The sequence below is a fragment of the Fukomys damarensis genome, unplaced genomic scaffold (assembly GCF_012274545.1).
Source record: "Fukomys damarensis isolate Sample0158 unplaced genomic scaffold, DMR_v1.0_HiC HiC_scaffold_27, whole genome shotgun sequence".
Lineage (NCBI taxonomy): Eukaryota > Metazoa > Chordata > Mammalia > Rodentia > Bathyergidae > Fukomys > Fukomys damarensis.
The window spans coordinates 3,232,025-3,245,959 of record NW_022900939.1 but is presented as its reverse complement, the minus strand read 5'-3'; the positions used below and the strand labels follow the sequence as shown (position 1 = coordinate 3,245,959).

General features: G+C 53.4%; 1 protein-coding gene across 1 annotated transcript in view; it reads left to right on the top strand.

Moving 5' to 3' along the window:
* The first annotated feature begins 37 nt into the window (after positions 1 to 37).
* Positions 38 to 13,935, top strand: part of Zdhhc5 (zinc finger DHHC-type palmitoyltransferase 5) — a 20,045-nt gene continuing 6,147 nt past the window's right edge. The window contains exons 1-4 of the mRNA XM_010608389.2: positions 38 to 127; positions 2,516 to 3,031; positions 3,458 to 3,568; positions 10,315 to 10,436. Of these exons, the coding sequence (XP_010606691.1) occupies positions 3,465 to 3,568; positions 10,315 to 10,436 (226 nt within the window). The 5' untranslated portion in view covers positions 38 to 127; positions 2,516 to 3,031; positions 3,458 to 3,464. The remainder of the gene's footprint in view (positions 128 to 2,515; positions 3,032 to 3,457; positions 3,569 to 10,314; positions 10,437 to 13,935) is intronic.

Sequence of the window (13,935 nt, the reverse complement as noted above, 5' to 3'; positions counted from 1 at the left end):
GCCAGCCCTGCCCGGCACTTTGTACTTTCCCGGCGGAGCCCCGAGGCGGCGGCCGGCCTCACCCACGGGACCCTCTGCGGGGCGGGCGGGACGGCGTTTGCCCGTTTGGCCTCAGGAAAACGCCGAGGTGAGCAGCGAGGAAGTGACTGAGAAGTTATTAAAAGCAGTTGCAGGATCTAATATATGTTGTGGCTGAGGCCATTTTTCTTGCTTTGGGTTTTCACTTCCTGGTTAACGCCGCCTTGTCCAGGTTAATCGCACATCTGCGTCCCTGTCTTTTTGTGCCTTGTGTCAAAATTTCTTATTTTCCCACATTCTGTAAAAGCCGTTTGGAAGAATGATTTTGCCCTAACACGTTAACTCTCGCCTGCTCTGATACCTTATTGCATGGCCCCTCAAATTCTATGTACTCAGGTTTACCGTATGTAGTATTACCTAATTTATTCCAACAAACTGATGCCTGTTCTGTCGCTGGTACTGCTCATATACCTTCACTCCTTTACGGAGGAAGTGCTCCTGTTAAACCTTATTAGAAGCCTTCCAACAGAAAGGTTGGAGACATTGAGAAACCTGGAAAGGAGGACATCTTTGAGACTGTACCTTTATTTATAGTAACAACTGTTTTGTTGGATCTTTTTTTTTTTTTTAAACAGGGTCTCACTTTGTGATTCAGACTAGTTTTGAACTCACTGTGTAGCCCACACTGGCCTTGACTTGTGGCAGTCCTGCCTCAGCCTCCCAAGTGCTTGGATTACAGGCACGTGCACTCTAATAATCTTAGAAGTTGTTAAACAGTTCTGGGATCTGCTGTCTGTAGCTCGACCCTGTGCTAAGGCCTGGTGTATCTTTATACCCCGTGGTGCTTAGGTTTTGTATTGTCCCTTCTAACGTTCACCCCCTCAGCCATCTCAGGTGTTGATATTGTTTGTATGCCAGTATTGTATTCCTGAAACTGCACAGCCTTTCAGGACTCTGCAGCACCATAGCAGTATTAGACCATGTGTATTTCCCTGTAGAAGTAGAACTAATATGTGGTGTTTAAATGATTCTATAGACAAAATTTAGTATTTATTTTCTCTCTTTAATCCTTGGGGTTTGGAGGGATATCTTTGCTTTAATAGTACCCTATACAGCCCAAGAGTTTACCTTTTGTTAACAAAGTTACTTAAGGCTGGGCTTTGTTTTTTCTGGAAACTGAGGATTAAATGATCTTAAAATCAGGGACTAGCGAGGTCCTGTGTGTTTCAGCACTGTAGTAATTTCCTGTGGTCTCTGGGTCCTCACTCCACTCCAGGGCTGGAGTTTGGCCTTCCGAACCCTCTTGTTAGGGGGATGGTGAAGCCTGAGGGTGGGTGCCGGTGCGTACCATGCCACACATACAGAAGAAGTGGTGAATTCTAGGGTATGTTTGTATTTTACTATCCAGATCTTCTGGTTAAACAGAAGATCTCTGCCTTTGGTTTTAAATAATAGACTGCGGAGGGAAACGAAACTGCTTTCTGTTAAAATTCTGACCTCAGTGAAATGTTTGGTCTGCGGGTCCAACCTGCTGTCCTAGGCCTTTTGGTGTGGCCAGGAGGTGTGCAGCAGGTTTGTGTGGGCCCAGCCCTGTGGGGCTCAGCTGCTCATGCCCCGTGCCCAGGTGACTCAGGGCAGTGCCTGGGCGCTCTCCCGCCCTCAGTTCTGCAGAGTTCTGCAGAGTGGGACCGGGACCGGGACCGGGACCGTGTCTCCAGATAATGGGAGCAGTGCTTTGAGGTCAGGTGAAAAGCACCTCATAAACTCAAGTTGATGGTGTTCCGCTGCTGCTATCCTCAGCAAAAGTAATCCTTACTCGCAGTCATGCTGGCTTAGGTGGGGCTCAGTTTACTTCCTGGGAGGCAGAGACAGCTGTTGGGTTGGGAAGAAGAGGCCTGGTCCCTATGATGGGCCCAGCCCCTAGAGGGCATTTCATCTTCAATGCAAGAATATTTCTCACCCATATCCTTAGCAGGTGATTCTGGGAGGCCAGACATTGGGCTTCTGCCTCTTCAGGGTTATAACTAAAAAGCAGACAGGTGTAAGAGACACAGAAAGAAAATAAGATTTATTGTCCTAATTTTAAGGTTACATTTTTTATGGCAGGAATAAACACTCTTTTGCCCAAAGGGAAATCTTTGCTCTCGGACTGGCCCTCGTGCTGTGCTCGTGTTTGTTTTTATGTCTTGCTTTTTGTATCTGCTGTATTTGTCACAGGTGAGTTGGGCCTCTTAGAAAAGCTAGGTCTTTGATGACATTAGGCCAGGGAAAGCCTTGCTCTCATCCTTCCTGTCAGAATAGTGTTCAGGAGGGAGAAGGATCCCGGTGCATTTTCCTCTCTGTTCACGGTCTCTCCCACATGTACAGAAGAGAGGAAGAGCATCTTTTTTTTTTTCAGAAGGAACTTTTTAACTGAGCAGCCTGTGGGGACAGGCCTTGCTATGGCTTAGAAACGCCCCGGAAGGTTTTCTTGGTAAACATCCTTGTTTTTCTCCAGGTGAGGCCCTGTAACCCAGCTGAGCTGCGCAGCCACAGAGCCTGAGCTTGCAGGTGAGAGAGCAGAGACCTCGAGAAACCTGGGACTGGGGTATCTGGAGCTTTGCCTTTATCTGCAGTGGAAATATCATCAAGCAGAAGTTGTATCTTCATCCTCCTCTGCTTACCGAAAGAACATGGCCTCCAGGATTTTAATTTCCCTCTAGTTCTGTATGAACTCTATGGGAACAGGGCCCTTAACAGGATCAGGAGTAATGAAGAGAGACTGAAGACGCTCAGGCTCACTGTTTCCCTCCCCCTTCAGAGGAAAGGATTTACAACTGAACCCTGTAACAGCTGTTGTCCAGCACTGGCCATCAAGAGAGAAGTAAATAAAATTAAGCTGCTGTTGCCAGACTGCAAGCCCTGGTGAAGTCCAGGTGTGGGAGTGGTGGCCCCAGGAGACTGCCCAGAGGGACGAGGACTGCAGGCGGAGCAGTGGGGCGCAGCTCCAGGTCACACCCGTTCTGGGGCCGAGGTGCGCAGAGAGACTGCCGGGTCTCCCCTCAGAGGACCAGAACTTGGACCGAGCCTGACCGCATCCTCCTTCCCTGGGAAGCCCCGGCTCCATGCGCCCCCCGACTGTCCACACTCGCCACCTGCTCCACCTGCACCTCGCTGCCTGGTTTTCAGACCGCCGCAGTCCCATCTCCTGATCTGCCCCCCGGCCTTGCTCAGGGGAGGTGGTTTCTGGGCCCGGGAAGTCGCCTTCTTTCCCCCTCCCGTGCGCCTTCCCTCCTCCAGGCCCTGCTGAGCTGCAGCGTTCCTCGGGAGGGGGAAGGGGACGCTCTGCGCCTCCGGCCTCCCTGGTTGGCGACTTCCCCGCCACCCCCTTGCCCCGTTTCTTGTCTGACTGCCGCCGCGTGTGCCTGGGCTATGCGGCAGGGCAGCTCTCCCTTCACAGCTCCAACATGCCCTCAGAGTCCGGAAAGAGATTCAAACCCAGCAAGTATGTCCCGGTGTCCGCGGCCGCCGTCTTCCTAGTGGGCGCCACCACACTCTTCTTCGCATTCACGTGAGTCCCTCCGGTGGCGTGGGGAGGTCCTGGGAGGTGGAGAGGGCGCGTCCCCGCGAGAGAGCCAAGAGCGGTAACGCGTGAGGAGAGGCCCGTTCCCGGCTGTGTCACTCGCTGCTCCCTGCAGCTCCTGCTCCTCAGGTAGGTGAAGGAGGTGGGCTGAAGCCACCAGGAGGCCCGCAGCAGTGTGAACAGTCAGGTCTGCGGGGTGGAGGAGGAGACTGGAGTCTTCTCCATAGGAGCCGCTTTTCCCCAGGGTGTCTGGTGCTTAGGTCTGAGGTTGTGGAAGCGGTGCTGGGGAATTTCAGGTGGATGTGGAAGAGACCACACAGGAGAGATCGTGAGATGGTTCGGCCCAGTGGTCATCTTTGTGTTCCTTTCTTTCTGCACTGGGAGATGGAACCTAGGGCCTTCACACTTAGCTACACCTGTGACGCCTCTTTAATTTCCTGGTACCTGGGATCGAACTCAGGCAGGTGTACTTGTCAGGCAGGTGTGATACCTCTCAGCTACATCTCTGATCTTGGTCCCTCCCTCTAATTTCTTTTAACTTTTTTTTTTTTTTTACATTTTGAGACAGGGTTTGGATAAGTCAGTGAGTTGCCCAGGCTGGGCTTGAACTCATGCTCCTCCTGTCTCAGCCTCCCAGGGTACTGGGATCACAGATGTGCAGCATATCCGGCTTTCTGTATTCTCATGAAAGCACTGGGGCCTAGAGAAGTGAAATCCACTGGGAAAGGCCTCCTCACTTGGTGTAAGAAGCATCCTCAGGTTTGGCACAGAAGGGTTCTCTGCTCAGAGTCTGGGGTCTGTGCTGCTCCCCTCCGGAGTCTCCAGACCTGCTCCGCCCGCCCGCTGCTGTCCTGTTGTTCCCTGGATAGGGATGGACTCGTGCTGGTCTTCGAGCCTTGACCTGTTGAGTCACTGGTTAGCTCTCGAGCTGCGGCTCTCCCAGTGATCAGAACACACTGGCTCTTCTGGAAAATTCCCTGTGATGCGGTTCCAACTCCCACCTAATGATGAGGCTCTGCTGAGCTTTGCGAGGTTGCTGGGAAGAGGAAGAGGATGGAGTGATACGGCAAGAGCAGTTTGGACTCATTGAGGCTGGAAGTGGGGGTGTGGACAATTCCCCCAAGAGATTCTGACCATTGCGGCCAGAGGAGTGAGGAAAGTGTTGCTGGTGCCCTTCTCTCTGGTGTTTAAACAAGGGAAGAGTGAGTCATTCCCCGGTGTCTGGCATCAGTCCTCTGCCCATCTCCTCTCTGGAGTGCAGAAGTCCTGGATGTTTTGGCCCCAGCTCCGTGTCCTGCCTGTCCCTGCCAGGTCCCTCGGGGATTTGGAGATAGCCCTGCTCTTCTCTGCCTGGCTCTTTTCCTTCATTCTTTCTCAGCAAAAGTGTTCAGTAGCCTGCCTTCCTCTGTGTTGACTGCCACTGAAGAGGTGTAACTCTCCGAGTCAGAACTTGAGTCAGAACTTGTTTCTGCTCGTGCTGTCATGACCAGGAAGCAGTGTCACGCTCCTGACCGAGGGTGTTGCCAGGTGTCCTCGTGTCCCTGAGGCAGTGAGGGGCTGGGCAGGAGGGTGACCCGGCTTGTGCCCCCTCTGCCTTCCCTGAGCTCGGTGCTTCACTGGCCTTCAAGATGCAGAGCCTTGGCGAGGCTGGGGCAGTCAGGGTGAATGGCTCTCCCTCTGCCTCTGTGGTCCTGAGGCAGCATGTTGCAGAGCCCTGTGCTCAATGTGCTCATCTGGAGCCCTTGCGGTGCTCGGCTGGTTATACCAGTTTGCCCACAGAGCTGCACAGACATAGGCATTTTCTCAACTGATAGTTGAAGCTATTTAACCTACTTTTCTCATTCCTGGTACCAGTAAAATAGGGGCCTCCTGTGGTGGTTTCTCAGCCTCAGGAAGAGATTCTGGACTTGTTGTTGTGACTAACATGTTTGTGATACGGTGTAATTACATTCATCTTGGGTTAGAGGAGTTACTGACTCAGTCTGGAGCTGTAGCCTCGGATCCAGTCTGAGAGCCTTGGGCCTTGGATGAAGTTCCCACTGGCGTCCACGTCCAGCTCCCTCTTCTCCCTGAGTTCTCCCCATGCCTCAGGTCTGTCCTCGCTGAGCACACTCTGCATCGCATCCGTCTTTGTCTTACCATAGTGTTGTCTCAAGCACGTGTCTGGCCCCGGTGCTGTTGTGCCCACACTCACCACTCCGTGGATCCTGTCCCTTTTGGGGTCCAGGTCCTTGGGGGACTCCTTGTTGAAAACTAGACAGCCTCAGAAGGATTCTGTGAGCCAGATCCTGGGAGGCCCTGAGCCTGCCCTGCTCGCCACCCTGCTGTTCTCTGGCTGGGCTGCCTGTCCTCGCTGGAGGGCAGGCTGAGGTGGGAACTGCTCTGGGACCTGGAGGGCTGGGAGTAGGAGGAAGTACCTCTTAGCTGGCAGACATAATTAGTGAGGCACGTAGGCTTCAGCTAATTAGGAACAGCCTATCCTCCATGTTTCTTTGTCAAGTGAGGAAAGCTCTGAGCAGAAATTACCACTGGGCTTGGCCACCAGAGAAATGGTAATTTCTTCTGCCCAGAGAAATTTGGACAGAGCAGTTGACGTCTTCCCCCAGAGCCCTGGCCCTCTCTTCCGAGTTTGTTTGGGGCTGAAACGAGGTAGGAGCTGTGGAGGTCCGGTGTTAATTTCCTGTTTCCTCCCCAATTTGGGAAGGGGTAGACTGGATTCTGCAGGGAACACAAGGCGTCCACCCCCTCGCAGTGTTTAGTGACTGCTATGGCTGGCGAGGGGCAGTGTGGAGTGGTGGGGTCATAGTTGGGGTCAGGAGACTGGTTTTGCTAAAGTCTGTCAGCCCTTGTGGCCGTGGGTTCTTCCTCTCTCCGTGAGGAAGTTGAGGCTGAGTGACTGGTTGAAGCTGTGTGACGACGCTTCTTCGGAAGAAACCTTACACTGAGCAGAAGGCAGCGGTGCTGTGGCCACGTGAGGCTGGCGCATGGGGACCCAGCTGCTTGCGGTCTTTTTGGGGTCCCGAGACTTTAGGGCTCCTGGCAGTCCCACTTGAAGTCACTGGCTTGATCTTCTGTGAGGTCATTCGGGCTGAGGTAAGATCTCTGCTCCAGGTGAGCCTCTGGGCTAGAACTTGGGCGCCTCCAGAAGCCGTGAGCGCCCTTCCAGGGATGCTCCGGGACCCGGGGTCCTGCTGGCTTTCGGTTTCTGTCTGCCCCTTCTGGCCCCTTTACCCACAGAGTGGCAGCCTCAGTGTCTGTCCCTCTTTTCTTCTTCGTAATTGTGGAGGTGCCAGCACGAGTGGCCTCGTGACGTGTCCCTCCACTGTGCAGTGTTGTTCCTTTCTCTCCCATGTGGTTTTGTGCCCAGGCCTTGCCTGTGGCATCCGGTTCCTGGAAAGTCTACCTTCCAGAAGCACCACGGCACGTGGGGCTGAGGGGTTTGTTCTTATTGCCTGGTTTGGTTTCGTTTGGTTTGGTTTTTGAGATTGCACATCACTGTGTATTCCGGGCTGGCCTTTAACTTGCAATCCTCCTGCCTCAGCCCCCCAGATCCCGGGATGAGGGGCTGCACCACCATGCTTGGCCTTTTTCTGAGACAGTCTTGCCCAGGCTAGCCTCCAGTTTGTGCTTGTCCCGCCTCCTGCACGCTGGGATTCTAGGTGTGCACTACCCTGCCTGGCTAGGCAAGTCTTGTGAGAGAAACTTGTCCCTGGGATGAAGAGAAAATGTTTCCCCCAGAGCAGTGATGGCGACCCTGCGTGTGTGCTCCAGCAGGCCATTTGCATCATTGAAAGCTCTGACTACTTGCCATCGTAGGTTGTCTTGAGAAAGCCCTCCCAGACGAGGGTCCCACGGGCGGAAAGCGAGTCCTCCACCCCAGCCTTTCCTGACGGCACGCCAGGCAGGGGCGGGATTCAAGTCTTGCCGGCCAGAAGCTTAGTGCCCACCTTGGTGAGGGAGGTGGAGCCCGGGCACGGGTGGGACTGCGGTAATGACTGACAGGACATCTGTGCCCTGGGCGCACAATGAGCAGCCAGCTCCAGACTCAGCCTGCAGACTGCATCCTCTCCTGTTTGTCCGTGTAGTGGAAGTACAGAGCTTGTGAGGTGCTTGTGCTTACACAGGGCTGCACCGTGAAGCTTTATTTCAGGCGGGATTAAAAGCCAGTGCTCCTTGTGTCTACTTTGCTTTTCTTTCTAGGAACTTTATTTTTCACAGTGGGTGGTGTTGGGGGTATATGTTTCAGGACTGGCTACTGAGGCCCCTCCCGGATCGCCTCTGGCCTTGGGGCAGAAGAACCAGTTCTGCCCAGGTCTGGTTAGCCTGGGAACCCTTCCTTCCGTGACTCAGCCAGCCTTCCCTATGATTAAGCGGAGTCTGAGGACAGGACAGGTCCGGGCAGCTCCCGGGGATGGGATCACCTCTCCACCACTGGCAGTGTACTCCGCCAGCCCTCAGGAGCTTCAGTTGGCTTGTCACTCGCAGATCCATCCCACCACCATGGAGGCAGGCTTTATTTCGGCAGCAAATGCTGGTGCTGCGTTCTGGGGCCACACACTGCGCTGGGATGGGTGGGTGGGCTCCTCTCCCTGCTGGGCTGGCACGGTGCTGTGCTGGGACCAGAGCTCAGTGCCTGAGTGACAGCGGAGCCCACCTGATCTTGGCCTCCCCTGCTCTGCTCTGTTTTGCTCTGGCCGCAAGGTCTGGGCTTGTTTCAGTTAGAGGCCTGGCCGAGGTTGTCACAGTGGCCAGCTCCAGGCCCTTGAAGTCCAGGCACCTGTGTGTTCTTCCTTCCGATGGCCTTCCCAGCCTTAGCAGTGCCGCGAGCCGCCTCCTCCTCCCCGGGGGAACTGCAGGACAGCTGAGTTTCCAGCTTCCCCTCCTCCTCAGGAGCCGGCAGAGCAGGCCCTGGGCACACACCGAGCGGAGCCAAGAGCTCAGGGGCCCAGCTTCGTGGTGGCACTGGGGCTGAAGCTGGTTTTCTTTGAAATCGGTGGCCTGGTCCCACCTGGCTTCACTGTTCCGTCTCCCAAGGACAGCATGTATCAGATTGGAAGAGGTCATTGGTATTTACCACTGGAGCATAATAAATACTTAAAAATGTTTTTAAATGAGTGGCTGAGTGGATTTGGCAGAGCAGGCGGTGGCCGTGAAGGTTGTGGGGTGTTTTGTGGGGCATTTGCCTCTGCTCCCTGGTTTTCGGTTTACTTGTGTTTCATTAGGGAGCTCGGGGCCTCCAGACCTCCTGAGCTCCTGTGTCACTGGGCTGCCCTGCGCTTTTGGGTCTGAGGACAGCTCGAGGCCTTGCGGTCCTCCCACTCCTCCCACTCATGGGTGTCCTGTCCACCCCGCTCCTCTTTCTTCTGCCCGAGCACAGATGCTGCCCAGTCTGGGCTTAAGTCCTCAGCCGTGAGCAGATTAGGGTGCTTGCCCATCTTACAGGGAAGTTGTTCGTGAGGCAGGAGAAAACCCCGGCTCCCATTAGTCTGGGAGGGCAGTGGAGGCATGGCCCTGCTGCACCCCAGTCCTGGGTGAGAGCCTGTGCTTGCGCTCCCCTTTTCTCTGTCAGAGCGGAGCTGCCTGCACCCACGGACCCTCTTGTAGGATGGGCTTCCTTGGTCTTAGACTCTCCCCGTCCATGTTCTGCATTCTTGGGTGGGGACTTGATGGTTACTCTTGTCTGTGTTCTTTTAAATTTCCCAGCCTTGAGAATGACCCTGCTACCTGCCGATGAGTAAGGCCCAGGAATACCGGACACAGTGGGGACTGTGGAGGTGCTGAGGGGTGGACGTGGGTGGCCAGGCTCTGGAGCGGGAGGGAGCGCAGCTGGGGTCAGTCACCTGACAGCTCCTAGCGCGGGCACAGAGACATGGAGGCTGTAAAGTAGGTAGAAGGTGGGAAGGCGGATCCCGAGAGCCAGACCTTGAGCGAGGGGTTAGGGGTTCCGCTTCCCCCGCTGATCACACTGAGGAGCCTTTCCGGGACTCTGGGCCATGGGGTGGGCAGGCTGAGGGTGACACCGGATCGGAGTCAGCACACAGAAGCCCCGTGAGATTTGTGTTTACAGGCAGGGCTGAATCTTTTTTCTTTTCTCTTTTTTGTTTAGTACTGGTGTCTTTGTTGCTTTTCTTGTTGCTGAGACAAAACACCCAATACTAAGTTAGAGGAAAGATTTATTTGACTCACTGTTTGTAGAGGTTTCAGCCCAAAGTTGGCTGGTCCAAGGCAGGATGGCACAGCAAAGGAGAAACAGTTTATGGTGCTGGAGGCGGAAGGCAGGAGGCAGCAAGTGATAAGCAGTGACCACAGCCCTCTTTCTGTCCCTATGTCCTCCCGAGCTCTCCACCCTTAGGGGTAGCACTCACACCCAGGGTGGGGCAGCCCTAATCCTAGTATGAATCAAGCTCTGCATCACACCCTCAACCCCAGCATCATACCCTAGATCCAGCCACCTGTGACCGCATGAGGCCCTGGGGACACCTACACACAGCTCTAACAACTGGGAACTGAACCCAGCATCTTTGCTCTGAGCTGCATCGCCAGCTCTTTTTATTTTGAGACAGGATCTCTAGTTGTGCCCAGTTTGGGCTTGAATTTGTGATCCTCTTTCCTGCCTCAGCCTCCCAGGTGCTGGGATTAAAGGTGTACAGCACCATACGTGGTTAGCAGCTGAATCCTGACAGTTTTTGAGTATGGTGTCTGTCCCTCACTTTCTGTGTGTACTCTCTGTGCAGGTGTCCAGGACTGAGCCTGTATGTGTCTCCTGCGGTGCCCATCTACAATGCGATTATGTTTCTCTTTGTGCTGGCCAACTTCAGCATGGCCACCTTCATGGACCCAGGGATTTTCCCTCGAGGTAAGATCTCCCTTGGAAGTTCTGTGGCCTTTGCAGTCCTGGAACTGTGGGATTCTTCTGCAGTCCAAGGATAGAAACCAGGGCGGGGGTCTTGAGGAATAGACATCATCGCCTCTTCCCTTTCACTGCCGGTGGGTGAGACCTTGAGTTTCCAGTTCTTCACTCCCTCAGTGGGACTGTGTTTAGCATCGGTGTTGCTGGGTACAGGAAGGAGTTCAGTGATGCCTGAGTCCTCACGGCAGTGGCACGCACACTGCAAGGGGCACGAGCAGGCGCTGAGGACATGGGGAGCAGACAGTTAGGTGTACAGGCAGAGAAATGGGGGAAAGGTGCACCGAGTCCCAGTGGGGGGAGGGCAGTTGTCCCTTCTGTGTTTTTTTGTTTTGCTTTTTCTTCCAGCACTGGGGATTGAACTCGGGTCCTTATACTTGCAAGGCAGGTGGCAGAACCATTGAGCTAAATCCCCGGCCTTCCCCTCTTGTTTTTTGAGGCTGGCCTCAAAATGGCTTGAACATTGTAGCTCAGGCTACCTTGAACTCAGGCTGGCCTCAATCTGTGGTCTTCCTGCCTCAGTGCTGGGATTGCAAGGTGTGTGTCCCTGTGCCTGGCTAGGCAGGGGCGTTTTACATCGAGAAAGTGGTGTAGACAGAATCTTGAGGCTGTGACATGGTGAACTAGGTGAGGTTGGAGGGTGCAGGGCTGGGAGAGGCAGGAGGGAGCCCTGAGCCACGCTGCAAAGCTCTCTGTGCTAAATTATGTGTCGTGTGGTCTGTTAGATGCCATCCCCTCCTTTGATATCAGGAGGTGTCTCTGTGGAGGATTTGGGAGATCAGAACTCCTTTCACAAAAGTAATTCTTGTAAGAAAGGACAGATACCTTCTGGTTGGCCATGGTGATAGATAGCACAGACCAGAGGAGAACCCAGCTCAGGGCTGGATTTGGAGATTTGTCGCATGTGGACTGCAGCATCGTAGGGAGCGTGAAGGCAACCCTGCCAGCCACCCAGGATGCTGCGCCTGGGTGCTGTGGTGTCGGGAGCCAGGCACAGTTGGGCCTGTAGTGTTTGGATAGGAGAGCATGAAGGAACGAATGGTCTCCGTAGCTTCAAGCTTCCTGACTTGTGACTTAGGGTGGGTGCTGGTTTTCAGAAACCACAGCGTGAGTTACAGGAATGTTGAGTAGATAGGGAAGGAAGACAGAATGCTCTCAGGCATACTGAAGTTTTCTCTTTTGGTTTTTGTGGTGCTGGGGATTGTACCCAGGCCCTTTTCACTGAAGTACTCCCCACAACCCACCTTTACATTTTGAGACACCTGGGTGTGGTGGCACAGGCCTGTAATCCCAGCACTTAGGCGGCTGAGGAAGGAAGATTGCTTCAAATTTGAGGCCAGCCTGGACTACATAGCAAGACTTTGTCTCAAAGAACCAAACACCCCCCACCCCCCAAAAAAAGAGAGAAAGAAGGCTGGGTATTTAGGTCAGTGGTTCTGCCACCTGCCTCGAAAGCACAAGGTCCCAAGTTCGATTCCTTGTACCAAAAAGAAAGAAAAAGGGAGTTTTACGCAGGATCTCACTATGTCATTGCGTTGCCCAGGTTGGCTTCCAAGTTGGAATCCTCCTGCCTTAGCCTGCTAAGGTTACAGGCATGCATCACTATACCTGTTCAGTTTACAATCTTTTTAGTACGGTGGAGGATGGAACCCAGGGCCTCCTGCGTGCTAGGCAAGCACTTCATCACTGAACTACATCCCCAGCCCTTTCATGCGCGCACGCGTGCGTGTGTGTGTGTGTGTGCGTGTGTGTGTGTAGACCTAGCACATGCTGGGCAAGCGCTGTACCACGGAGCTGTCCTCCCAGCCCCAGCCCCACCGAACCTGAGGTGCTTCGTGACACCCAGCGGGCGACTGAGCCTTTGGTTAAAGAGTAGGGTGTAACAACCTTGGGCCCTGTGGCACGTGAAGCAGTGGGAGTGAGACTGTCCAGAGAAAGTGGACGGGACTGGGAGGCTGAGGCTGGCCTGCTCCGGAGGAGGAGGAGCAGCTGGAGCTGCCAAGGGGACCGTGGGACGGGCTGGGACTCTGGCAGGTTCGTGAGCAGCTCGTGGCTGGCGCACTCAGGGGTCACAGAGATGGCCCGTCGTGTCTGGGGTGTTCATGATCCCCACGGTTGAGGGAGCTGAGAAGTAATGAGTTGTGACAGGAACAGGGCAACATTGTGTCTGTGCAGGAAGAAGACAGAGAGCCAGATTCCAAGTCGTGGTTTGGAAGGCGGTGAGTGTCTGGAAGTAAGCAGAGAAGGGTGAAAAGGAGTCATTGGGGCAAGAAGGGGCTTTTTCAGGATGCAGAAGACCTAGCTGGTTTGTAGGATGAGCACAGAAACAGGATAGCAGAGGTGGAAGTGGATGTGGGCAGCTGGAAGTGAAAGGGCAGAGAGAGAGGAGTGCTTTCGGGGCTGTGGAGAAAGCTCTGCTCACGAAGGACGCAGGCTGACCCTGGGAGGGGAAGGGGGAAGTCTGGAAAGGGAGCCCGAGGAGACGCTGATCAGCTGGAACTGTAATCAGCTCTTTAGACAAAGCGTTTACTTCGACAGAGGGATCAAAATTGTCAAAATAGCTAGCATTTGAGTTTTTTCCCTTCCAAAGAAAGACCCCGTATTTAAAGATTTTTATCCAAGGTGGTTGCATACCTGCCTGTAGTTGCAGCTGTGGGGAGGCAGAAATAGGAGGGTTGCCTGAGCCTAGATTGAAGCCAGCCTGCCCCATACTCGGAGACCTCATCTCAAAGAGAACATTGAAATAAGCAATGAATATGGGTATATTCACTATTTAGGAAGCACTGAGAAGACAGTGTCACCTGTAATTTCACACGGTTACATTTTCTTCCAATATTATTTTTCCCCTGGTACTGAGGATTGCCCTTGGGCCCTTGCACTTGCAAGGCAGGCGACAAACCACTGAGCTAAATCCCCGGCCCTTCCAATATTTTGAAGTGTTATTTTTGTTGTTTGTTTTTTACTGTATTGAGGGATGAAACCCAAAGCTTTTGTACTAAGCTACATTCCCTTTTTTTTTTTTTTTTTTTTTTATAGTATTTGATATTTTGAGAGCCAGGCATAGTAATGCACACCTATAATCCCAGCACTTAGGAGGCTGAGGCAGGAGGATTCCCACAACTTCGAGGCCGCCTGGGTTTCATAGTCAGTTCAAGGCCAGCCTGGGACCAGGTCTTGTTAAATGCTAAGCAGTTACCCAGGCTGGGCTCAAACTTGTGATCGTCTTGCCTTAGCCTGTTAGAGTGCTGGGGTTATGGGCATTTACCACCACACCTGGCAGTTTTTAATTCCTACACCATCATTTTTCTTTCCCTCATTTATATTTTCTACATTAATAATAAAAAATTTTAAATTGCTCACTGTGTAAAATGGGTTGGTTTCTGATGATTGAAAATTGAGAGAAAGGCCAAGTAAGGCTTGGAAGGCTTGGACAGTAATTATATATATA